The following is a 25,270-nucleotide window of genomic DNA, read 5'->3' on the forward strand; positions in this document are numbered from 1 at the left end:
AAACTCCTTCCATGTTAGTAAAAACAAAGTTACTCATTCCTACAAAACCTTTTCCTGCTTCCTACCTTGAGCACTCATAATGCATGCCATTCTCTGGCTCACCAATGGAAGACACTGAGATTCATTTTATAAATGCAATTCATGTGCTGAAACAAACCAAATGCCATGTGTACTGTAATGAACAAGGGGTTGTAAGCCAGTGTAAAGGAGAGGCCAAGGAGACTCCAATAAACAGCATGTAAGGCAATTCTACCATGTGGGGTAGAATTGGGGTATTATGGGGTATTATTTTTCACAGAATTCAGCCAACACCATCTCCAAGGCTCTTCAGTGATTTTTGGCATTCCGTGCACAATTGTTGAAAACAAGCCTAAAGAAACTGGAGCAGAGGTCTAGGCATTCGTCCATATGGGCATTAGTTCTTTTGCCTTGCTGCTGCCAGATGCATGTTGTGTGTGAGGTAAATACAGTAAGCATCCTGAGGGGTAGACGGTATCTGCCACGAATACTTTGTGAGGGTGGCATATAATATTTGGATGTGTTGGGAATGTAATAATGAATAGCTACTTCTTTTTAATTGCATGTCAATGAGTTATTTCTGGTTTTAAAAGCAGCAGATAAGCCATTACAGTAAGGTTTACAGTATTTTACCCACACATGCTTGCACATTTATAGTAACAATACAATAGGGATGTAACAATGCGTCATGAATGTTATTTAGGATGGAATACAATTTCAGTTGCACTTTTGATGGGAGGACACATCTGTTTGTACAGTTTATATAAAGGGATATTTTTCAGTCATTTGTCTGCAGCTCAATCTGTCTAAAATTGTGAATCCTATCCAATCTTGAGTTGAGTATAGCGTTACATCCCTATCATTTACAGAACATACAGACACCACACACACTCCTGTTGAAGTCTTCTCATTGTCTGTTTTTAGGTGGAAAAAGTAAGACTCCTCAGGACGAATTGGAGTGAATTCAGTCTTACAAGGCCTTAATTATCAAGGTTCTGCTCATCCTCTCTGGATGCATATTTAGAATTTCAAATGATATTTATTTTTCAAGCCATCCTTCCACTCTCCATCACGAGCATCTCTCTCACTGCATCAGATTCACCTCTCCCTGTCAGATTGCAGTTTTGAGCAGTGCAGAAGCTGTGACTGAATGAGGCGTGAAAGTAAAAGAATGAAGGAATGCAGGCAGCAGAAAAGGGGGACTGTTTTAATGGCACAATTGTAAAGACCATAAAGCACAACGCCGTGTGCAGTGCACAAGGTTGCCGGGAGCGGATCTGTTGTTTTCATATTCTGTAGGTGCAGCACGCTGTACATAAAGAGATGGGTGGTGTAGAGTATAAATCGTGAGGCTAGAGATGCTTACTATCCTCTCAGCCAGTCACATTACTTGTTACTTATGTTTACTACTTGCCCTTTGCTTTTCTTTCCCATATTTCCCGGTGGGAGTTATTCTCTAAATGATGAAGAACTAACCCTGCGTGTAATGGTACGGAGATGGATGACTTGTTATCTGTACAGTATTAGTGAACAATTTATTACTGAAAATATAGATGTTATATTGCAACTTTTCAAACAGTCCTCTGTTACAAACCGAGCAGTATTAGTTCATAAGCCGTCACGTCAAACTGTGGGATTTCAACATTTTTGATTAAAATATTTGTATTACTTTTGCGTGAATAGGCAGGATATGTTTAATTCTTTACATGGATGAATGCAACTCAAATTAATTGACTAATTCCTTGTAGGAGCCACTGTTTTCACATAAGGAAAAAGAAAACCAACAAAGTGACAGAATAATTAATCACACTCAGGCATTGCTTTCCTCACCGTTTTAAGTCAAATGTGAGACATTACTTTATAGCTGAGGGAGAGCTCCAGGCTGTGTGCCTCTCGCAGCATACTGAACCAGCCCTGCAGCAATACATTCTCCAACTGGAAAATTGGCTGAATCAATTAAATATTCAGAGATCGATACGCCATGTTTAACTTTAATTTATATCGCCACCAGCTAGAGCACAGGGCTGTGAGAATAGCAGGGTAGCTTCTTGAGACTGCTATCTTGGCTGTTTGATTTGTACTCCTCTTCCCGTGACATTTGCTCAGTAATCTCAGTTCATTTTTGCCCTCGGTGGAATAAGTCTTAAAGGGTAACTACCGTTTTTTTTTTCCCAGCTGGACCCTATTTTCCTATGTTTTTGTATGTAAGTGGCTGAAAGGGACAACGATCTTTGAAATTAGTGAACGCTGTAACCGGCAGCCACAGACCGGGCTGCAATGTAACCCTATGGGGCAAATGTTCAGTCAGTTTGGTCCACTAAAAGTGCTGTTTTTGCCACTTAAAGGTCCAGTGGCATGAAAATTTCACTTTATGAGGTTTTTTAACATTAATATGCATCCCCCCAGCCTGCCTATGGTCCCCAATTGGCTTGAAATGGTGGTAGGTGTAAACCGAGCCCTGGGTATCCTGCTCTTCCTTTTGAGAAAATGAAAGCTCAGATGAGCCGTTCTGGAATCTTGCTTGTTATGAGGTCATAACAAGCAAGGTTACCTCCCCTTTCTCTGCTTTGCCCGCCCAGAGAAATTGGCCAACCCATGGGAGAGAGACATCATGGCTTTCAAACGAGAAAAGTGGCAGTTGGTCAAGGCCACACCCCCACCCTCCATCTTGCCCCGCCCTCTCTCCTCCTCAATACCTAGAGACACAAAAATGGCACATCCTAAGGAAAGCTCATTGTGGGACTGGCTCTAGTGGCTGTAATTCTGCACCAAGGCTGAATTTCGGGAAAGAGACTTCAGATACAGTATTAGGGGACCACTAAGGTCTATATAAAAGCATCCAAAGAGCACCATGTCATGGGACCTTTAAAGGCTCAGATAATTATTCTAAGTGTCTGACATCATTATGGAAAGGATCCCTACAGAGAGAGACCTTTTTAAAACCTCTGTTTAACCAGAAACTGCTCTGAGGTTGCTGGCGCTAAACCCAACATGTGTTTATTTCAACAGAAACTAGAGTTGTGATGGCTGGAAAAGTTGAAAGACGACCCAAAACAGCTTTTCATAATTTTGTTTTGTTTCTGTCAACTTTGAATGAAGTGTATTTTACGATGCTAAAATTACTGTTTATTTACATTGAGTCTGGCAGGTTTAGCCAACGCAATTTCGCGGATGTTTTTTATGCTTAAAAAAAAGGATATTACTCTTTAATAAAAAAGTCAACCTCCTTAGAAATCCTTTCCATAATGTTGTCAGACACTTAGAAATATTAATCTGAGCCTGTCAGTGGCAAAACAAGCACTTTTGTGAAGGTAAATACAAGCTGCACAATTGTACATTGTAGCTTGTTTTGCCGCTGCCTACTGCGGCGATCTTGCCTAATACTGGACCAATGTCAAAGATTGTTGTCCTTCAGTCACTTAGACACAAAAACATAGGAAAACAGGATCCAGTTTGAAAAGAATGGTAGTTACCCTTTAACTAATGTTAGCCTCATAACACCCAGGTGTAAAGGCTAGCTGGCAACTGGCAGCCTAAAGTTTAGAGAAGTGAGTTTGTGCGGGAAGAATCTGTCTGAAAAAATCTTGACAAGAAAAAGAATGGTTACCATCTCCCTCCACCACTCCACTAATATTCATCTAGACCTGCCCTTTTAGAGAGGCATATAAACCTCCAGCTGCACCATGGGAAGATGTTTAGTTGCTAGCAGGATGGTACTTGTCAATTGTTTTTATAAGTGAATGTGTGAAACTGTAGGAATGTTAAACTGGGCAATGCTTGGAACATGAACTTTTGATCTGCAGGGTAAGAAACTAAGACTGTTGAAACCTCTGTGGGACATTTTAGCCCTGGAATGGTCATGTCGGTCTGACATAGCTCAACAACTTTTGATGGATTGCCATGAAATTTTGTAGACATTTATGACTTATTCATCACCTGGATTCCCTCTTGCAGGAGTTTTCAAACTGTGGGCCTTCCCCTTGGACAACGCTTGTTAAAAGGTGCCCCACCCCTTGCCCCCCTCTTAGTTTACTTGCTTGGTAAACTTACCTTGAAACAGTTTGAAGCTGCCCTGTGGAGGCCCACCTCCCACTTTGAAAACATCTGATTTAGTGCAACAACGGGTCAAAGTTTTCACTTATCCATTAAACTAGCTCAACATTTACCGGATGGATTGGCCCAAACCTCTGTACAGACATTCATGTTTGCCCGAAAATGTATCCTAATTCTAAAGACTTTGGTGATCCTTTTGACTTTTCATTTCACATGTTTGATTCAGAGTGAACAACTATTAGATTATTTGCCAGGAACATTGCTGCATACATGCAGGTTCCCCTCAGGATGAATTTTAACAATCTTGTGTCATCGTCAAGTCAATTCAATCTGTCCAATACTTAGGTTTATGATCAACTACCATTATAGCTGTTTACATCAGCATGTTAGCATTGTCACTTTGAGCATTTTTACATGAAATCACATCACTACAAACCACCTGGGAATGTTCACTCTTATTTGTCCCGAGTTCTCGCGTGGTTTGTAGTGACGCCCCCAGTTTGTTACTGCCCCCCAGTGGTCTTGGTCCGGTTGTTTTGGTCTACCCCCAAGTGTGATTGCTATACTGCACCAAGGGGGTAAACGCTCCAGGGTTCGATTCAACAGAACTAAACAAGGCAGGTGTGAAAATACCCTTAGTCTGGTTTAAATCTATTGGCATTAGGCATTGACAAATGAACCTCTTACATGTATTTTAATATTTCCCACTGCTGTAAACTAGGTGTATTGGCAATGGATTCAGCTGCCTTATAATTTCAATAAAAGATTGGTTTGACTTTTCTATGTTTTGTCTCAGAACAAGAGACAAGAAACAGTACATTTGCATTTCTATATCCCACCTCTATCCCACCCAGCTCTTCTACTTCAATTTTTTGACAGCTAGCTGTGTTCTCACAACAATCACTTTCACTAAATGAGAAGTCTCAAGGTCTCAAGGTTCTTGGGAATAGTTGGTGACTTCTATTGCTCGTACATTGCGACTTTTTAATTTTCAATTCAAAGCTTTTCTACAGTTGTGTTAAGGTTCAGTGATGGGTTTCAGCTGAATGCTTAGAATACAAATGTACTTGACCTACAAGTACCAGTAGCGTACTTTTTTGTGACCTGAACAGAGAAAAACATTTTGTATGTCCACTGGGCAGTCTAACTATGGAAACGCAACACATGCAGTAGCATATGTTTTATCACTGATGGCAACTAATAGCATACAATTACCTTATTTCTGTGCTTAAGTATTCTTTTTGCAGCTATGTTTATCTTGAGGTGCTGCAGCATTTAGAGAACACTGGCAGAAGCAGGTCTGTGTGACTTAAACTTTAGCATTTGTGGTTGGCATTATAGCTCCTCTCATACTGTATTTTATCCGGCATCAATATTCTATTTATACCAGAAATAATGCAGATTTCTTCAGTAATATTGGGATTGATCTCTGAAAGATATTGTAGTGTCGACTTTGATGAATCTGCTTCATAGCGCTGTAGAATTGCTTTCTCCTGAATGAAGATTAGTGGAAGGCTTTTCAACATGCACAGTGATAAGTGCTTCCTGTTTTGTGTTTTTCGACTCTCAATAGAAGCGTGCAATATTTGAGAAGCACCTCAAAACTCACAGGTGATTGCCTCCTCAGGTTTTTTTTAGTGTCAGAGAACAATCTGTTAATGTTTGTCAGAGTGGGTAATTCTTTTTAATCATAACTAGGTTTGCAAAATTTCGTTAATATTGAAGGTAGAAAAATTCCATGGGAATTAATGAGAAATAACAGGAACAATTGGTATTTGCTCAGGCTGTATTTACCATACCATATGCAGATAGAAACAAACATTTTACCATATCATAATCACACATAATCCATTAATTTGCCCAATAAAGCCATTCATTTGTCAATGTGAAAAGTGCTAGGGGGTAAGTTACTTTAGCTAGATAGCAAATTGACTTATGGGTAAAGGTAATTAAAAGAATTTCGCCGACAATGTGGGCTGTGTGCAAACTTAGGGTTTAAAGTGAACAACTAATTAATAACCTAAATGTTTTAAAATTAAAAAAAAGAGTGGCAATGGATTAATTAAAACTTTTAAATTAGCATGCTCAATCAAGCTAGCCTGGTTGACACCAGACCCTTCTCAGTTGTAACTGAGAGTGGGTCTGGGGAAGGTTCATTGACAGTTCATTTCCAAAGGGGCGTCACCAACGGACGCCACTCAAATGGGCACATTGGATAATCCTTCAACCAATCAGGACCAACGATCCGGGTGACGCTTTTCACATCCAGTATCTAACTAAAAAAATGTGATTTTTGGTTTTTGGTGTCGTCCCTCCACGCCCTACTTTTTCCTTGCAGGTGTTGCATATTGGAAACTTGTTATCTTCTGCACACACGCTGAAGAACATCCAAACAGCTGACATGTTGCAGGTTAATTCACCAGGTTTCATGTCGTAAGAGGCAAAATGGAGTTGGCACGCCTTCACACCGGAGTACGCGCCACACACGGCGGAAAAGTTGAGAGAAAGGAAAAAGAGACCGTCTCTATCCTTGTGTGCGTGCGTCCTTGAGAACTGTAACTAGTATAACTTCTGTTGTCAGTTAATTGTAGCGTTGACCTCCATGAAATCGCCATATGTCAGACTGACCTGCAGCTCGCCGGTCATGGCCGAGCACGTGAAGCACGGCTTCAGTAGCCGTCATGTTGAATGTAAACAAAAAGCTGCTCGGCGTTGCTGCGCTATCGTCGTCGCGTTAAGCCCGCCTCAACGGTTGTGATTGGTGTAAACCCCCCTCAGCGGTTGTGATTGGTGCCTCAATTTTGAGAACATTGGAAATGGGTTTGAATGGGCTCTTCGCCAGACTGACCTGCAGAGCAAATCTCAAATTTGCCGGAAGTTCGTCAGGGTTTACCCAGGCTACAATCAAGCTACATCCCACATAGTCTTGCATTGCCAGACCTTCCTCCACAGCGCTGCAAAGGAGGTTCTGGCTAGTCCACACAGCATACAGGGATGGGAGAAAAACGTGCTCTGGTTTATTGGCATGACTTTAAACCAGTCACAATCGTCTTGGGCGGCACTAAGCGTCGGACGGAGCCCCAAAGCCTCTGCAAAATAGCATCCAGAAGGAACATGTTTTGGTGGATCGTGTGTACGTTTAAAAGTTGTTTTAGTCGTGCAACAGAAAACTCAGATTGGACAGATAGTCTAGCTAGCTGTCTGGATTTACCCTGCAGAGATCTGAGGAGCAGGTAACCATAGTCCTCATAAATCCACTGGAGTTTAAACCGCCAACACAAAGAAAGAGGAAGGTAACGGACATCCAGACGAAAAGAAGGATATCCGGTGGAATTTCTGGCAGCACCGAAGCGATCCCGGAAGTGGAACGTCGTGGATATAGACTACATCCCACTAAATGGCTAGCTAGCACAAACTAGCAGGATATGTTAAGTTATAAACTGTCTACTTTGCTTTATGCTACTATCTGCTGCTTGACTGAAACATCATAAAATGGATGGAATGGAATATGGATGGAAAAGCAGAGCAGCATGTGCGAAGGGAGAAAAAAAATGATTGCGGAGTGAAAATAAATGGATGCCTCTTCTGCTTAGTGGAAGATTTTGCACTGACAGGGCAATACAGGCCATTAAAAAGGAGCGGTGAAATAGGGAACATTCACATGGCTCACCATGTGTTTGTTATGTATGGTGAGAGGAAAGTCTAAGCAGAACCCCCTTGAGGCTCAATTGAGTCTAGTCATTATCTGGACAGCTGGTGAGGTATGGACAGAAAAACGGTATAGATAGTGAGATGAAAACATGCATAATGTGTTCTTTCTTGCTCCCGTAACGAAGGTCATATTCGCCTCACTTTCCAAGTACTTCACAGAGCCAGTTAATGCTGATTTCGTGCAGGGCAGTAATCAAGTTGTTTTATGTCTGTCTCTATCTTTGCAATCGATCAAACTATCTGGATCCATCTTATTTCTTCATTTGCCACAGGCTGTGATTAGATGATAGAGCCACTAACCACAGCTGGTGAAAAAATACTGCAGTTGCTTGAGAAAATGGAAGAGCTCAAGCATTCAAAAGGCAATGAACTGTCCTTAGGAAAGATTATATCTCTATTTATTTTTGCTCTACACAGCAAAGGGACAGAAATCATCAGCACTATCCTCACGCTTCTTTTCAATTTGTGCGCTTCCTGTAAATAAGTCATTTATTTACTGAATGTCAGACTGTGGGTCCAAGGTAACAATTCAAAACATCACAAATACATAAAACACTACACATCCAAAGCATACTAAACACATAGACCAGAGCTGCCATATCTCCAATGCATGACTTTCAGCATTTTGTTGAGATCAGTTACGCTGTTCTCTGCCGCTCTATATGATTTACAATTACAGTGCAACCATCAAGTGTTCAGACACTTTTGTTTTGTCTTCATGCTCCAAGGTATTTTATTTGAAATAAGTCAATGACTTCCTTACAACGGACATTAGCAGGACAATAGTAGGTTATCTTTTATGATGAGAACACAGTTTTACAACTGTAACTAACAGAGATCATAGATTCTAGCCTGGCATAACCAGACTCCTTCGTAAATGCGCATTAGTATGGAACTTTTCTTTTTTTTTTTTGCCGCATTAATGGTGCAGACCAAAATGAAATTGAAAAAGGCCAACCAATTAAAGCAATGAAATTTGACCTACAACCAATCAGGGCGACGTAGCGCTGTGGGTCACTTTGCAAGTTTGGGCGGTGCTTGGTCTGTTTTTTAGCAGGACAAAAATGTCTGAGTCACAAACCTTCTCATATTACAGCTAAACATTAGGCAAGAAATATGCAATACAGTAACAAAATCTTAATTCGTATTGGATCAGAATGGCCTAGTTTGACAGTTTGATCGGAGTTTAGTGTGCCTAGTGCTTTGTCAGTTGCGTCCAGTGAGTATGTTCAAGCATTCCACGCGTCTGTCAGTCATCGTCATAAAACCTGCCCAATGGGAAGGGGGGCCAGACGTATCTATCGGAGCAAATGATACGTTGAGCTGGCAGAGTCGTCTGGTTTAAAAGCTACATAGATTAAGGTACACCATAAACGTAAAAGTGGAGCTGAAACGGTTAGGTGATTGATCGATTAGTCGAGTGAAACATTTGTCAACTATTTTGCTAATCGATTCATAATTGAAGTAAATTTTCAACAAAAATGTTGAAGGTTTTGAACGGTTAGTCGCTCATAACAACATCTGATGACATCAACTTGGTCTTTGAAGAATTGGGATGAGCACTTTTCACTACTTTTTTTTTTTTTGACATTTTATAGATTAAACACCTTTTCGCTGTACAGAGGTTCGGTACCAGCCGTGCTTACCCTAAGATATTTAACAGTTAACCTTTTTTTTTTTTTTTTTCTTTTCTTTTTTTTTCTCAGAGCACAATTAGCATTTCTGCCGAAAGATAGCATCTTTAGGAAGATCTACACAAAAGTTACAAAATAGCTCTCTCTACCTTGCATACCTAATTCTATAATTTTTCATAGCAGGTATATACTGTACTTAAGCAATAGCTGTGATATTGCAATATGAAAGTTACAGACACAATTTAAATTTAAATAGATGTGTATTAGTAAATAATAATGATCACAATAAAATAGGCCCTCCTCTGCTGGCTGCATGCCCATACTGAGGCAGTTGCTATGGAGCTCAGCGCATGTAACGTACCTACACTAGCAGCTAGCACAGGCTAGTTCTTTAGCTTAACGCTAAATAAAGTCACACACAAACTAAGCAATCGAGGCAGTGAGGTAAAATTACTGCTTCTGTCGATGGCGTCTGGTGGCTTTGAAGATTGCATAGATAACGGCTTCAGTTACCTGTCGGAAAGGGCTGTCTGACGGCAAGGTGAAGCGGTGAAAATATTCTAAATATTGCGTACATTTAACGGGATACTTGGCCGATTTTAAACCAGCTCTTTGTCATGGCAGTGTGTGTGCAGATGATCGGCTTCCCTCCAGCTATCAGTTCGATAGTAACCTTTTTTTTCTCAGATGCCAAGTGATAATTGGTGTGCCAAATTATTGTTAGCCATAGTGTATGTGTGTGTGTGTGTGTATCTATCTATCGGCTATAAACCAAGATTGCTTGAACATTGTTGATTTGAGCTACCCGTACTTTAATACCAGGTACAACAGCTAAACAATTGTCAGTGGTGCAGCTTTTGTTCCAATTTCCCAGCACTGATGTATCTTGCTGCGGTCCTTTAAGGACAAGTGCAAGACAAGTGCACTTTGAATGTTATGCACTTAACAATGGCTGCCAATCCTACTGAATACCCCCCATGGCGACATACTGTAATATAAGCACAGACATAGGTAGCTCTTTCTGATAGGAATGTATTATTGCAGTTGTGGAAAAACAGTCTTTCCATTTTGAACTGATGCAAGATTCTTTGCCATACCGGTATGTCAAGGGATGCAACGAATGATCCATTGATTATTTTTGTGATTAATGATCGAACAAGTCTCAAATATAACCGTTTGGGGTTTTGCTGCTAGACAAATATCCTGCAAACAGCATTATTTGGTTTTGACAATTTACACTTACTGTACATTTAGGTCCAAACAATATTCCTATCCGCCTCAGCTGTTCTTTTTATTTAGTGCTAATTAGCTAGCCTGACAAGCCAGACCCACATCAAGATGTTGGGTCTGGGAACTCACCATTGACGGGGCTCAATCCGAGGGGCGGGTTAAATGGTTGTCTTTCAAATTCCCTCTGCACGTAATAGGATAGTGCTACAACCAGGCAGAGCAACGAAGAAGGTAGCGAAGCTAGTGCATAGTTTAAACTTTTGCCGTATCCGGTCGGCAAAACTCCGTACACATCTTCCTTTTTTAAGAATGATTTCTATGCCGTTCTTTGTTCTTTTCTCAAAGAAAAGCTTAACTCCAAGTCTTCCAGAAGACCGCTGTTCCCAGCAGCAGCAGCCATAAGCCCGCCCACCGACTCTATACACGATGTGATTGGCCTGACCAGAATTTGTTTTTTACACCCCCCATGGTCCACCATAAGCCTGACCAGAATTTGCCTGACCAGAATTTGTTGGCTTGCGTTGGCTCGCAAGCCAACGGAGAGTGCCTAGACCCCCCTGGCTGCAAAATAAATTTGGTGCCACTAGGGTGCGTCTAGATTTCTAGGCTACTAATTAGCAAATGTTAGCATGCTAATGTGCTAAACTAAGAGGCTGAACATGATAAACATTAAACGTGCTAAACATCAGCGTGTTAAAATTGCCATTGGCATTTAGCTCTCATCACTGCGGTGCCCAAGTTCAGCCTCACAGAGCCGCTAGTGTGGCGGCAGACTCTTGGTCCTGTTATCTTCTCTGATATCTTTTTTTATTTTATCCAAAACTGACCTGGATTTCAGTGTAGAGTTCTCAGTGTTTCATGTTGAGAATCAGAGTTTTTTTCCTACCACAGATGTGAAGGAATCACTGAGTACATGAAGTTTTCAATGTGTAATTGTGGAATGAAATAGAAATAGGATTCATGGCAATTGATTACACGGCATTTGCTTAGCCGCTATCTGCAGAAGTGGTTTCTCTTGTAACGCCAACGCGTACATCGGTCCAATTTGTATTGGTCCGTTCTATAATAGCAGGTACAACAGGTAGCCTATAGAGTCTGTAGTAGCCTTCTTAGAACACAGGGACCATGTGCATCACATGTAACGACCACTATGTAAAACTGTATAGTTACGAAACCATAAAATGACTCAGTGGTGGTTTATAATATGGCCGTTCATTGCTCACATGGAACCTCCAAACTCTGCAGGGTTATAATCACTGATTGCACGATTGAGTACACTGCAACATGCATCTAGATGAGTTCCCTCAAGCATTGTAAGATCAGATCACCCATGTAGAGAGTCCTTAATGATGAGAGCATTTTGACATATTGTAGTTTGATTAAGCTAAACCTCTGTGACATCGGTCTTCCTGTTTATCTTGGACAATTATACTAACATGGAAAAATGGTTATCTCTGTTTGTTGCAGGGAGGAATAGACCATATATTGGAAAATGTCCTGCTAATACTTCACTATACAATACTATCATTATAATTCTGAATAAACTGACCCCAATGTGACAACGGGAATCTTAACAAAACTGAAAAAAAGAGTATTTCATGTCCCTTTTTGCAGAAAGAGGAGTTATTTAAAATATATTGTCGACCACTGGCATTTGGGGCTGTCGACAAAGAAGGAAGTATGAACCCAGTGACATATAACATCTACTAAAAGCTTGTTGTGTCATGGTTAGGATGGATCGAGTTAGTTTAATAAAGCATTTATTGTTACACTATTTCTGTGATTACACTTAAGGTTATGAGTAATGTGTATTACTATTATTGCTTACAGCTTTGTGCAAAGTTCAGTAGCTGCTGTTTTGTTACATTTACTTTTTCCTTAGTAAATCTATTTGAGTTATTTATTCATGGTCAAGACGAGAGTATACAGCCACACTAGAAGCCGTGTGGATGACTCTTTAAATATTTTAGTCCGTACCAAAAACAGTCAGGCTGCTAGTGTGGCCAAAAAAGTTAGAGATTCTTCCTCCATGACTCATTCCCCGTTGTACAGTTCAACACAAATCCATGCCTGAGGAGGATCCTGTGTTTTGCGGTTTGTCCTGTCCTGACATTATTTATCGCTGGAGCCACCCGTGCAAATGCACCAAGCTCCGAGCTAATGAGAGCTTAACGGACACAGTTCACTCTACACGACAAGGTCTTAATGTTGGAATAGAGTAAAAATAGCAATAATGACGACTACACTCATTCCCAGTTTTTGCCCGATCCTCCCCTAAATACCTATGCTAATACTCTGTTCAGATGTTCATATGCTAACAGGGATATTTCTTGGGCACAGTGCTCCATATCTCCATCTAAAACTAGCTGCGAAAGGCTTAGTATTTGGCCCCGAGTGAGATAACAAAGCAGTAATTGGGTGCTGGCACCCGTGTTAGACAGGTGTTTCAATAACCCCGAGACTGTTGATTTGAGACTTAATGAGTAAGTCTTAATGAGGGAGACTCGAGATTGTGAAATGGGCCTGGGGTTTGGCTGTTGCACATGTAAATTAGAGAGAGGAATCTTAAAGGAGGAAGGATCAAAAGTACTTTTGCTGATAGTGAAACGGAAAAAGAGGAAGGAAGAATATTGCTAGGGCCGTCCCGAATATCACTTTTTGGGCTTCCAAGCTTCGGTGGGCGGGCCGCGCGAGGATTCAGTTTAGTTAACTTGAGGTTAGTTAGTGTAGTTCATTTCTGCTGTCTGTCAATCAATCAGGTTAGCCAGCCGCTATGCACTCTGCGGCTGCTGAGCGACGTTTTCAGAAAACGGAGTCAGTTGGATAATCATTAGGGGTGCAACGAATCACAAAACTCGCGGTTCGGATCGGATCACAGTTTTGAGTCACGGATCAGATCAATTTTCGGATCAGCTCAACCAATTTGAATGATTTATTAAAAATGTAATGACAATAACTTAACAAAAATAACTTGTTTCACCGGTTTATTGCTGTTAAATGACAAAAACAGATGAGAGAAGGGTATTTTTACAATAACTTTGAATGCCTGGCAATTAGGGGTGTGCAAAAAAATCGATTCACATCCGTATCGCGATTCAAGCTCTACCAATTCAAACTTACTTAAAGTTTTCGGTTGATTTGCCTAACTTCTTGTAGATTTGTGGTATACCAGTTTCCTTTGGCATATCTGACACCCAACTTTTTGGTTTTTAAACTTGATTCCAGATGCTTGACTTTTTCGACATCTTGCATGCCGAAATTTGCAGCCAAGTTGCTAGCCCTCCCGTGGTCAAACTTTCAGTTTGGATCCTGGTAACTTTGGCGCCAGGATGAAATGAGGCAGGCTGTGAAGTGTTTTACCATCTGACTGTCTGTCCATCATATTCAGTACCCCCCCCCAGCCCACACCCACACACACACACAACAAACAGCGCTCTGTCTGAAAATAACTACTTATAATGAATGTTGATGCTGTTATTTTTGACATTATTTATTATTATTATCAATTATTCTTTTTTATCTTGGCTATTCAGAATTGTTGGGGTTAATGCATATATAATAAAAGAACAATAAAACAATAAGCATTCATATACTGATTTGTACGTCAATTACCATGGCAACGATCAAACTTTTGAAGCATTCAGGTCAGCCCTAAATATTGGAGTGATTTAATATTGAATTTTTTCACTATTGTGTCACAGGTGAATTAAATTGATGTATTTATTGATGTTGAAATCCTCAGAAATAAGCATCTACACCCATCCCTTCAAAAGTGTCTTTTGTCTTGGGCTCCGAATAGATTCCTGGTCTCTCTTTGCCCTCTTGTATCACAGATCAGCAGAGTTGATAAGAGTGTTCTCTGGGGGGTTAACTGATGTCATGCTGTTATAGAATCTTTGGGTAGTGAAGGTCAAAATTTCAAACGGTTCTCCCTCACTGCCATTTGGAGCTGTCAGCGTGTGAAATTGCCTATTGCAGCTATCAACCTTCGAGTATAATATTCAAACTATTTGAGTGATGAAACATAGAGGGCCCTATTTTAACGATCTGAAACGCAAGTGTGAAACGCCAAACGCAAGTAGCTTTGTGGGCGGATCTCGGGCGCTGTTGCTATTAAACCGGCGGGATAAATGACTCTTGCGCCCAACGCAAATATTAAATGGGTTGGTCTGAAGTAGCTAGGTGTGGTTTGGGCGTAACGTGAAAATAACCAATCAGAGCGTCATCTCACATTCCCTTTAAGAGCAGGCGTATTGTTCCGTGGCGGATTGCTATTATGACGGCGGATTTGCCTGGCGCACGCCAGCAGGAGCTGTCCGAGATGCGGCAAAGTAACAAATGCCCGTCTTGGCCGGGTGGCGATGTTGCTGCGGCCTCTCGGGCGCATCTCCTCAAGTCTGGAGAGGATTGCTGCAGCCATGGAGCATGGGCCTCCAAACGCAACACCTGCACCTGTTGTCACCCTTCCTCCTCCCCCCACTCCATCTCCGTCCACCCGCTCCATCAGGAGAGCATCGCGCATTACTCCAGATTCACCAGATTCCGCCCGAGTGTCCAATTCTGCCGTAGTTCAACATCACGTCTCTTTAAGTCCTCTAATATTTCCTCATTTATGTCATCAACACAGCCATGATTCATGGAAATGTTGTGTAAAACACAACAAGCCACAAAGAATGCTGGGACTTGTAAAGTGCCTCCTGACCTATCCAAACACCGCCGCGCATTTTCAGTAATATTTTTCTTTGTAATTATGTATGGTTTTCAAAAATGGGAACTGCTGTAGATGAGAGAAGTGTATGCGCGTTGTGCACACGCTACATTATGGCCAAGCATTCGTCCCTAAAATAGCATCTGAATAACGTGCTACTGCCTTTAGACTAGCGCCACTGACTTTAGACTAGCGCCACTGACTTTAGACTAGCGCCACTGACTTTAGACTAGCGCCACTGACTTTAGACCAGGTTTTTCCTGGTCAGTGGCGGAATTGTTTTCTGAAACTGCAAAATAGGACCACGTAGCGTTTGCGCCGGAACACGCCTCCTCTTTTCGCTGAACCGCCCCCGGGAGCGCAAATACATTCCCTAATTTACTGACGTGCGTCTGTGGAGGGAAAAGTCCGCTGTGCGTCGGGTGCAAAATAGGAATGATACATGCGTCGGTGTACAAAGGCAATTGCGCTGAGTGCAAGATAGGGCCCAGACTCTTTTTCTGCTTCAATTCAAACATATTGTTATTAACTTAAACCATTCCTTTGGGCCTTTTTTGTTATGAGCAACATTGAGAGGCTTCTGAGCTGGTTTTTCATGTCCCCGTTGATAAAAAAAAATAAAAAATGTATTTATTTTGTGGGCATAAATCCGTTACAGGAAAGCGAAATCAATCCTCTTTCATTATTTGTAGCTAACATTTTCTTGTGCAATTCTATTTCTTTCACTTCCAATAGTCAGGATAATTGGTTTAGCCAAGTGGATATGGATTTAGGAGATGTTGTTGAGGTAGGTTTTCTTCTGAAAATACTGTACACCGGAGATGACTTGACGTCAAAATGAATCTCGGATCATTTTCTATAGTTAAAGGTGCAGTAGGTAAGACTTACAAAACTAACTTTCTGTCATATTTGCTGAAACTGACCCTATGTTCCAGTAGAACTACATGAAAGAGGTAATTTAGAAAAAAATCCGGCTCCTCAGACACCACCTACAGCCTGTAGTGCGATTTGCAAAAATCCACAGCTCCCTGTTCAGATCCTCCAATCAGGGCCGGGGGGGGGGTGTCTAACTGCGTGTCAATCACCGCTCATGCACACGCATTAATTCTCCCTTGTGGGGGGGGAAGGGCTTAGGAGACTGTTAGGGCTTTAGCAAAAAGGGAGGGGGGGGGACTGAGAAGTTGTCGATGTTCAAATTCTTTGGCTAAATCCTGGATCTTCACAATCCTACCTACAGCACCTTTTAAGTTTGTCCCGTTTCTAAATAGTAGTTATAGTAATCCTGGAATTTTAGTCGGTGGATCAATCCTGTAAGAGATCAAACGCATGAATTTTCATACACAACACACGTGCAAAGTTATGTTTGTGCATTTACATTTTGTTTACCTTTGGGGTTTGGCAGCTGTAATAGCAGTGTGTCAAACTGCACAGCTTGTTTGCGCTCTGGATTCTTGCTGAATAACACGTAGACAGCTCCCCTCCTTGACTCAATTTGCACAGAAGCGCGTGATATTCTCCCGATTTTCAGAATTGCACCCTTGATTGGTAGACGATGGAAAGTTAAAATGGAGAGGGCTGGTGTGAAAGATAATAAATAATCCCCTCAAGAGTGTTTCCTTTCTGGGATTATGGGTCATGTGCTCGTGCGGCTAGGTATGAGTCAAAGTTGAGAAAGTGAGCAAACTCTCTAACAAGTTTGCAAGTTAACACAAGCATGTATAGCAACTAAAGCATACTACTTTAAGGGAATGATCAGTATGGCTGGAACCAGTGGCTGTGTATGACCAAATTGCATGGAGGAAACTACCTTTTCTAATTGGAAAGTAAGTGAAGTGGAACAGTGTGGAATGGAAACCAGCTTTGCAATTATTAACCAGGCTGCTGATTGTACGATAATAAGAAAGCCAGTGGTCCCAATAAATTATTGTCCAGCAGTGTGCTTTGAAGAATAGGTTAAAATTGAATTCAAACCAAAGGCAACACATTCCTCCCTGTCCAGTTGCCAATTAGTAAAATCAGTTGATGTACTGATTGGTTGGTTTGAAAATCTGGATGTGGGAGCATGTTTTAAGCGCGTGGTACGAGACTGAACCATGTCGCTGCAGGCTGCGTGTAATATTCACGGGTGTTGTAAGGAGTAGTTTGTTTTGTTTTTTTAATTCTTGTGCAAACAAGAACACATTTTTTTCTTTTTTCCTTCCAATCGGCCTCATTACAGAAGACTGGAGCAACCATTCAGCTTATTTGACTCTGCCAACGTGTTGTTGAGATGGAGGAAGGTGTGTGCGCCAGCTGCTCTGCGAAATCTTCGCAACCTATAGCTTTGTTTTACAACAAAGCTAGTAAAAGCTACGAAAAGTTAAGCACTGTAATTCGTACGATTTACACGTTTTTTATTTGCTGTGTGCACCACATTGACTGCTGCCGTATAAGAACAGCGTTAACATACAGGACTTAGAAGCCAGGGAGCGGAGTTCGCTTCCCGGAGAAAACAAAAGACTTTCACCCCCCTTGGGAGTGTTTTTAATACAAACCACCATCTTTTCCTAAATAGTCGTTTTGGTGTCTAAAACGTAACTTTCTTCACAAGTTACTTTTCGTACGATATCCTACAAACCCGTTCATGAGGCAAATCATTATATATCTTCATGAGTATTGTTACAACAATACATTTTTGTAATCTTTATTTGTATATATTAGTTATCCACTGTCGCAACAGCCACTGCTAATGCTTGCTCTTGAGGGAATTACTGTAATTGTTGGGGCTTTGGAAATTATAGAGTGTGGTCTTGACCTACTCTATCTGTAAAGTGTCTCGAGATAACTGTTGTTATGATTTGATACTATAAATAAATTGAATTATCTTTTATATAAAAAAAACAACAACTACTGTACGTGTCCTTATTGCACCATGGGAGATGTCTGGCACATATTGCAGAATTGACGATAAAGTTGACTTGATTTGACAATTTTATAATATTATTTTAAGGCCATGTCCCCCACCCTTTTTAGATTTTTAGCTAAGTTGAGTTTCAAGTGTAGTTTTTGTCTGACTTTTCTTTGATATCTTTGTTTATCTTCTTGTGCCAGTGGAGAGATGAAGATGCCAAATAAATACAAAGAAATTAAGTTTATATTCCATTCATTTGTGTCTTTTGAATCCAGCTTTCTGCTTCTACCTGAATAACTCTGTTCCCTCTCCTTGCTTATTGCCTTGTGCAGCCAACTAGGGATTAAGTCGGAAAGCAGATACAATGAGAATCGGTACGTTCACATCACATGGACTGTAAAAAGTGAGTGTAGATTGTTTTATGATTGCTAACATTAAAGAGGCATGAGCCCTCGCTGGGGCAAATGACTGAGAAACTCAGTTTGGCAGCATAAAGACAGGTTATATTGTGGATGGGATCATTTGTCGTCTGCAGTCATGGCGAGGATTTGATTGCTGACAGGCAATTCAACATGGATAAGACTGGACTAAAACTCATACGTTTTCAGCTCCCAGAATTTCATTTGGAGCCAAACCAAGTGAGTTGCAATCATCTTTGGCATTGTTATACGCTGTCTGACTAACAGAGCGGACTAGATTTGATGCTAGCGGTACATTACTTTGGAGATCCGGAGCTAAATGCAGCCCAACAATAGGCCTCCATTACTTTTGATTGGCAGGGCTGAACCCCCGCTCGTGTTATGCATTTCCAGGACTGATTCTGTTTCAGGAGGCAGCTATGAGAGGAGCTCAAAACCGAGCAAGTTAATTGTTTTTGTTTTAGGTTATCACAACACACAACCATACAGGAACTTCATTAACTATTACATTCATTAAGGCGTTTGATAGCCTGTGGAACAAAAGAGAACTTGGATCTGTTTTATTTTTTTGTAAACATAGGAGCACAGTAATGTAGTCCTGAAGGCCGAAGTTCAAATGAGGAGGCAAGGGGGTGCCCCTGATTACCCACAATGCAGTTTGCCTGTTTGCCTTTCTTAGTGTTCTGAGTAAGGATTGGCATGTGGCAACGTTTTAGTGACAAACAATAGAAGCTGCAGATACTACTGTGTGCATATATGAAGCTCGGAAAGACACACTTGTGTGTTCAGACCTACAGAATCCCCCTCCCTCTCTGTTAGCACTTTGACAGCTGACGCAGACGGACTAGGCTTTGAAGTGAAACATGTTGTCAGGGTAAAATACCTATGAGAATACTGAATACACTAGACAGTCGCACACAAAGACATAGCATACATATCCAAACATGGACACACTCGCGCGCGCGAGTCCGCGTCTCTCTCTTAGTCGATTAGTCGACTAATCGGTCGTTTGGTCTTAGTCAACTTAGATTTCTTTAGTCGATTAGTCATGTTTTATGCTTTTTTCATGCTGAATGACTTATTTCCAAGAAACGTACGAGCACATCTCTGGTCAACACAAGAATTAAAGTGGTGCTTTTAGCATGACTCTTTGCCGAGAAACTCAGATTTACAGATCTGTCGATTAAATCAACTAATCGATTCGTTGATACAATTGATTGAGCGTTAGTCGACTAAGAATTTCTTCAATCGAGCGCAGCCCTAGACTTTAGCAAGATAAATTACTTTTGGACTACTTTTGGATTACTATCATGGACTATGTTGGACTCCTCACATACTGCACATTTTGTAAAAAGAGACAGCAGCGCCTTTACTTTGTCCGTAGGCTTAGATCCTTTGGAACCAGCGGCCAGATTGTTTTCTCAGTGATTCAGAGCGTCATGCTGTACTGCAGCACAGCCTGGCTCAGCAGCCTTTCTCCTAAACCTAAAACTAAATTATATAATGAGCTCAAAGTTTGCACTAAGATCATTGGTCAACCTGTTTTCAAACAGTCCACAAGAAGAGCATGCTCAGACTTGCTAACAGCATCTCTTCGGACTCCATGCATGTTTTAAATTATGAATACCAACTTCTGCCTCCTAACAGGCGATTTAGAGTCCCTTTGTTGAGATACAACAGGCTGAAGAACTCTTTTATACGTCAGTCTATCCTGTTGCTAAACCAAAATCAGTGTGCTGCCAATTAAGATCAGGACCCGAGGATATCCTGTTTCTTTGTCGTGGCTGTCGATATGTCTTCATCTTTGTACTATATGTGTAATTGTTGTCTAGCTCTGTGGGTATATGTATTTTTTGTTTTTTCTTTCTTTTTAAGCTGAGCTGCTTGGGAACGCAAAATGAATTTCAGTGTAAACTGACAATAAAGTTGTATTGTATAGTTTCCTCTCAGGCACTGTGCCTTAACAGCAAAATCTGGGAAACATTGGGCCTCATGCAAGAACATTTTCTTTTTTTTATCCTAAACCTACAATTTCTTTGAAACATTTGCTTCCAGTGGCAAAGCAAATTCGCATGGAGTCAACTTTTGGCGAAATTGCATCCTCCACCAATAGCAAAGCAGTGTGTGTGCTAAATGTTCTAGTGAACAATATAAGGAGCCCGATTTAAAATGTGCCAATAAAATAATAACATTGATTCTATAAATTGCCATGATAATCATGATCTAACAAATAAAATATCAATTAAGTTTCTCTGTTGTAGTTGTATTGTTGTGTTTTGTATGTTTGTACTGCTTTTACCTTTTCTGTCTTTGTTTTTATTTAAAGTGCCTTTTGAGTACTTTTGAAACACTATCAAATGTATGATAATTATTATATATACCTATTCATTTTTAGATTTCAGTATTTGAACTCAAAATTCATTTAAATTATGGGTTTATAATTCTTATGTCATACAAGTTTGTTTTTTTTGCATCCCTAGTTATAGATGCAACGTAAGAACAAATGCGTTCATACCAGTGCTTCCTGCCTCAGGGCCGATGGATGAGATATTTTAAAAACAAGACGTCACTTTCAAATTGGCTCATGTGCAGTATTTTATTTTTGAAGAGACTTGTTTATAATTAACATTTCCTTGTGCATTATGATAATTAGTGATGTCATATTAGGTTGCTATATTTCTTTGTTTGATCGTACAAAGGCTCTGCTGCTATGATACTAGTATTTCTTTTTTTTATTTCCCCTTTTTTCTCCCTTTCCTCACCTCTCTCAGGTAATGCTGGCTGCTTCCTATTGGTCGTTGCTGGCACCGGCGATCGACATGGCGGAAGATTCCGGGAAGTACGGCTCGTTTGCTTTCTTGCCTGTGGCCGTGGGATTCACACTCGGGGCAGCCTTTGTTTACTTAGCTGACCTGGCCATGCCTCTGCTGGTAAGACCTCTCCCCTACCTACAGTATAGTCCGTACTGACGATAGTAGGGATGAAGTTTCGCTATTAACCGCGCTTTGGCGGCTGTGGCTGGTAGAACGGTGGATTGCCAATCGGAAGGTTGGTGGTTCGATTCTTGGCCCTGCAGTCCCATGTCGAAGTGTCCTTGGGCAAGTTGCACCCGGTGCTGCGCCATCGGAGTGTAAATGTGTGTGAATGTTTATCTGATGAGCAAGTGGCACCTTTTACGGCAGCCTCGGCCACAGTGTGTGAATGAGTGTGAATGGTGAATGGTCCCTGTACTATGTAAAAGCGCTTTGAGTAGTCGTTAAGACTAGAAAAGCGCTATATAGAAACAGTCCATTTACATTTAAAATGTCACGGTTAATTAATCGTAAAGGCTCCGATACACAACGACTGTTGTAGCTGTTCTATTATTTGATTTTACCCACTTAGTCATTATATCCACATTACTGATGATTATTCATAAAAAATCTCATTGTGTAAATATGTTGTGAAAGCACCAATAGTCAACACTACGTGTACTATATCGTTGCGGTACCGGTATCGAGGTATTTGGTCAAAAATATTGTGATATTTGATTTTCTCCATATCGCCCAGCCCTAAATTCAACCCATGTTGGTAAGCTTGCTAGCGACTTTATTGTTTAACGTTGTTAAGTGTTTTGTTAGCTTGTTAATGTTACCAGTTAGCTAACGTTGGCCTGTCTAATGTTAACGGTAACGTTACAGTTAACAGCTAACGAGTCGGAATCCGACGTTTGCATTTACAGTGAGTGAGCTGATGATAACGTTACGTTCGTACGAGAAAAAAAAATCCGCAACAGCTCAATCATGTCACTGACTATGTTTACAAGCTGTCAATTTTCGGGTTATGGTCGGGTTAAGGTCACTATTCGGGTTTCTGAAACATTCGGAATAACCCGTTTACATGCGTGAGCAGAGAGGGTTACTCCTGTATACATGGCATTTGTAATCAATTGGCAATATCCCGACGTAAACGGTGACGCACGGTTAGCGTCTGCATGTACGGACAAACCCTGCTTCGCGTAACTTTTCGGTCACCTTATAAATCTCACTATCTCGGTACTTTCTGCTGTCAACAAAAGACATTATATTCATGGTTTTTACCACACTAATGAAGAAATTGGTTTCCTCCTCGCTCCAAAAGTGTGGTGCTGTGCTGCGTCTCGCCATGTTTACCTCTACTTCTTGTTTACTTCCGGTATACTGCGTGCAGGTTTTCTGGCGCATACAAGAAGTTCCTCTACTCAAAAGACCAAGATTCCTTGCGAATAGAACATGCGCAGAACACAAATCAATGTTCCTTTTGATGGGGATATGCTGATACGCGTTTACATGACCAAAATTTCGGGTTAGAAAAGGGGTAACCCAGGGATCATTTTCGAGTTTTTAAAAACCCGAATATGAGCATATTGGGGTTTTTCCGGTGTTTACATACGGGTTATTGCTAATATTCCGGTTTTGAACGGGTTATTGGCTGCATGTAAACATAGTCACTGACGTTACCACTAAACGTTACTTACGGTACTTACTCCTTTTCATCCCAAATGGGACATAATGCTGCAAAGAGAGCTCTCCTTGGCAGTTCTTCCTTGGCAAAATGCTGTGAATCTCCCCGTGACAGGTCCATCTTGTCCAGCAGCTCCTCCAACACACACCAGCTAGCAGGGCCGTTTCTAGCCCAAAGAGGGCCAACTTCTTCTTCTTGTTTATGGTGTGACGGATTCACCTCTAGTCTCTAATCTTTTCAGATTGATGTAAATAAAAAGGTTGATGATTGATCATATCATCATTTTCAAATCATTCAAATCTGTTTTAAAAGGCAGCAATAAATAACACGTTAAAATCTAGAGTGTTCATGTGATTTCAGACATTAGTATTGAAATTAATTAAAGCATAATTAATGTGATCATCGTGAAACCGTGATTATTCTTCAGACTTTATGTAATTTTACCAACGAAATCCATAGTCTGTAGACGATAGCAGGAGCAGTGTTTGCAGGGGGATGTGAACCCTGAGTGTAGCTGGCGCACATCCGTGTGGATCTGCGAAGGGACACAAAAACACAGTGAAGAGAAGAGGTATAGTTATTATATTATCATCCAGATAATTAGAAGGGCATTTAAACGCAGGCAATTAGAAAGGACAGACACTTCACCTTTGATGACGTGAGCTTTCACTCGATTCTTTCATTGAATTACTATTTTGTTTGCAATATTTAGATATTTGATACATGCTTCAATTAAATAGTTCAGTAGCAGAAAATGCACAAAAGGACTCTTTGGGTTTACATATCAGTAGTAATCCTGTTTAGGGCGTGGATTCTATGAGAAGTTTGTAGAAATGTTGCCTGAGGTGATTCATAGTTGTTGCTGCACTGGCCAAGATTGTTCTTTTGTTCAACGTTGCCTTTGCTGGTCTTTTGTGTGGCTTACATTGTGGCATAATTGCTCCTGAGAGCTACTGCTGGCTGATGAAAGGAAAACGAGAGAGAGGAAATTAGTACCGGTGCCATGTTAGAAACACTAATGCATGCAGGATTAATCAATAAGGAGTAACCTGCTGCAGTTGCCAGTAACTTTTGAATACCTCAATTTTATGTAGCCCTAGCTCTTTGCCAATCAATGCTAAGCCGAGTGAGCGTTGTTGCATAATACTTAGATTTCGTCCAAAGTAACATTTTAGAGTTATGAAATGCTTAAAAACCAATCGCTGTCTAATATGCAAAAGCCTGGAAAAAAATCAAACCCTGAAAGCGCAGAGCTGACTTGTCAGTACAGAGAGTGAAAACCTCATCGTGTTGTAGGAGTGAATTTTAATAGCTGAGGGTGAGATCTGAAATAAAGCTTCGGTCAACAAAGTCTTTTAAGTATTTATTCTTTGCGCAAAGAAGTTTCAGTTCATTATGAGAGTCTGAGAGAATGAACACAGAGCAATCTCAAGCACCCGGTGAAGCGTGGCGCAAAGCCCAACGCAAGTGTCTCTGCTATTTTAAGACCGTCCAGTGCCCTCGTCGTTTAAATGGCAAATGCACCTGCGCCCATCAGTGCGCCCATTGGCGTGTTGGTCTTACAGGGAGGTATGTTCAGGTGAATTCTTGGCGTATTGCTATCTTGAGGCAGCGGACAGTGATCGCGCCATTGACCAACAAAAAACTGGTCTAAAGTCAATAGCGCAGCATTTCATTGTTATTTAAACCGCGCATTAGTAAAATCCAAATATCCAAATATTACGGTGCAAATCCACCATCATAACAGCAATGCGCCAAGGTACAAACACGCCTGGCTTTTAAAGGGAATGGGAGATGGCACGCTTATGATGTCCTAACATGTTACGCCCAAAACACACCTACAAATGAATGAAGACACTAAGTACAACCGTTTTGAACCATGCTCCCGGCGCACAGACCCTTTTTTTACGCCGTCAAACTAGCAAAAGTGGATTTGGACACGCCCTAAACGCACCTGCGCCAGGCGCTTCACGCCGTGTGCTTAGATCGTTAAAATAGGGCCCAGAGTCTTGGAGAATCAATTGCTTATTAACCCTCTCCCAAGCTGACAGCAATGGGGAGGGTGTGAATTATTAGCCCTCATGGGCCCCTCCATCCTGGGAAAGAACAGCGAGGTAGAGAAGGC

The 25,270-nt window shown here is 41.1% G+C and overlaps 1 protein-coding gene across 4 annotated transcripts in view; it reads left to right on the forward strand.

Moving 5' to 3' along the window:
* slc39a11 (solute carrier family 39, member 11) overlaps window positions 1–25,270 on the forward strand; it is a 168,934-nt gene that overhangs the window by 19,433 nt on the left and 124,231 nt on the right. For all 4 annotated transcript variants that reach the window (XM_039787897.1, XM_039787900.1, XM_039787899.1 and 1 more), the window contains exon 4: window positions 21,435–21,593. In XM_039787897.1, coding sequence (XP_039643831.1) covers window positions 21,435–21,593 — 159 coding nt within the window. The remainder of the gene's footprint in view (window positions 1–21,434; window positions 21,594–25,270) is intronic.

Source organism: Perca fluviatilis, chromosome 21, assembly GCF_010015445.1.
Source record: "Perca fluviatilis chromosome 21, GENO_Pfluv_1.0, whole genome shotgun sequence".
NCBI lineage: Eukaryota > Metazoa > Chordata > Actinopteri > Perciformes > Percidae > Perca > Perca fluviatilis.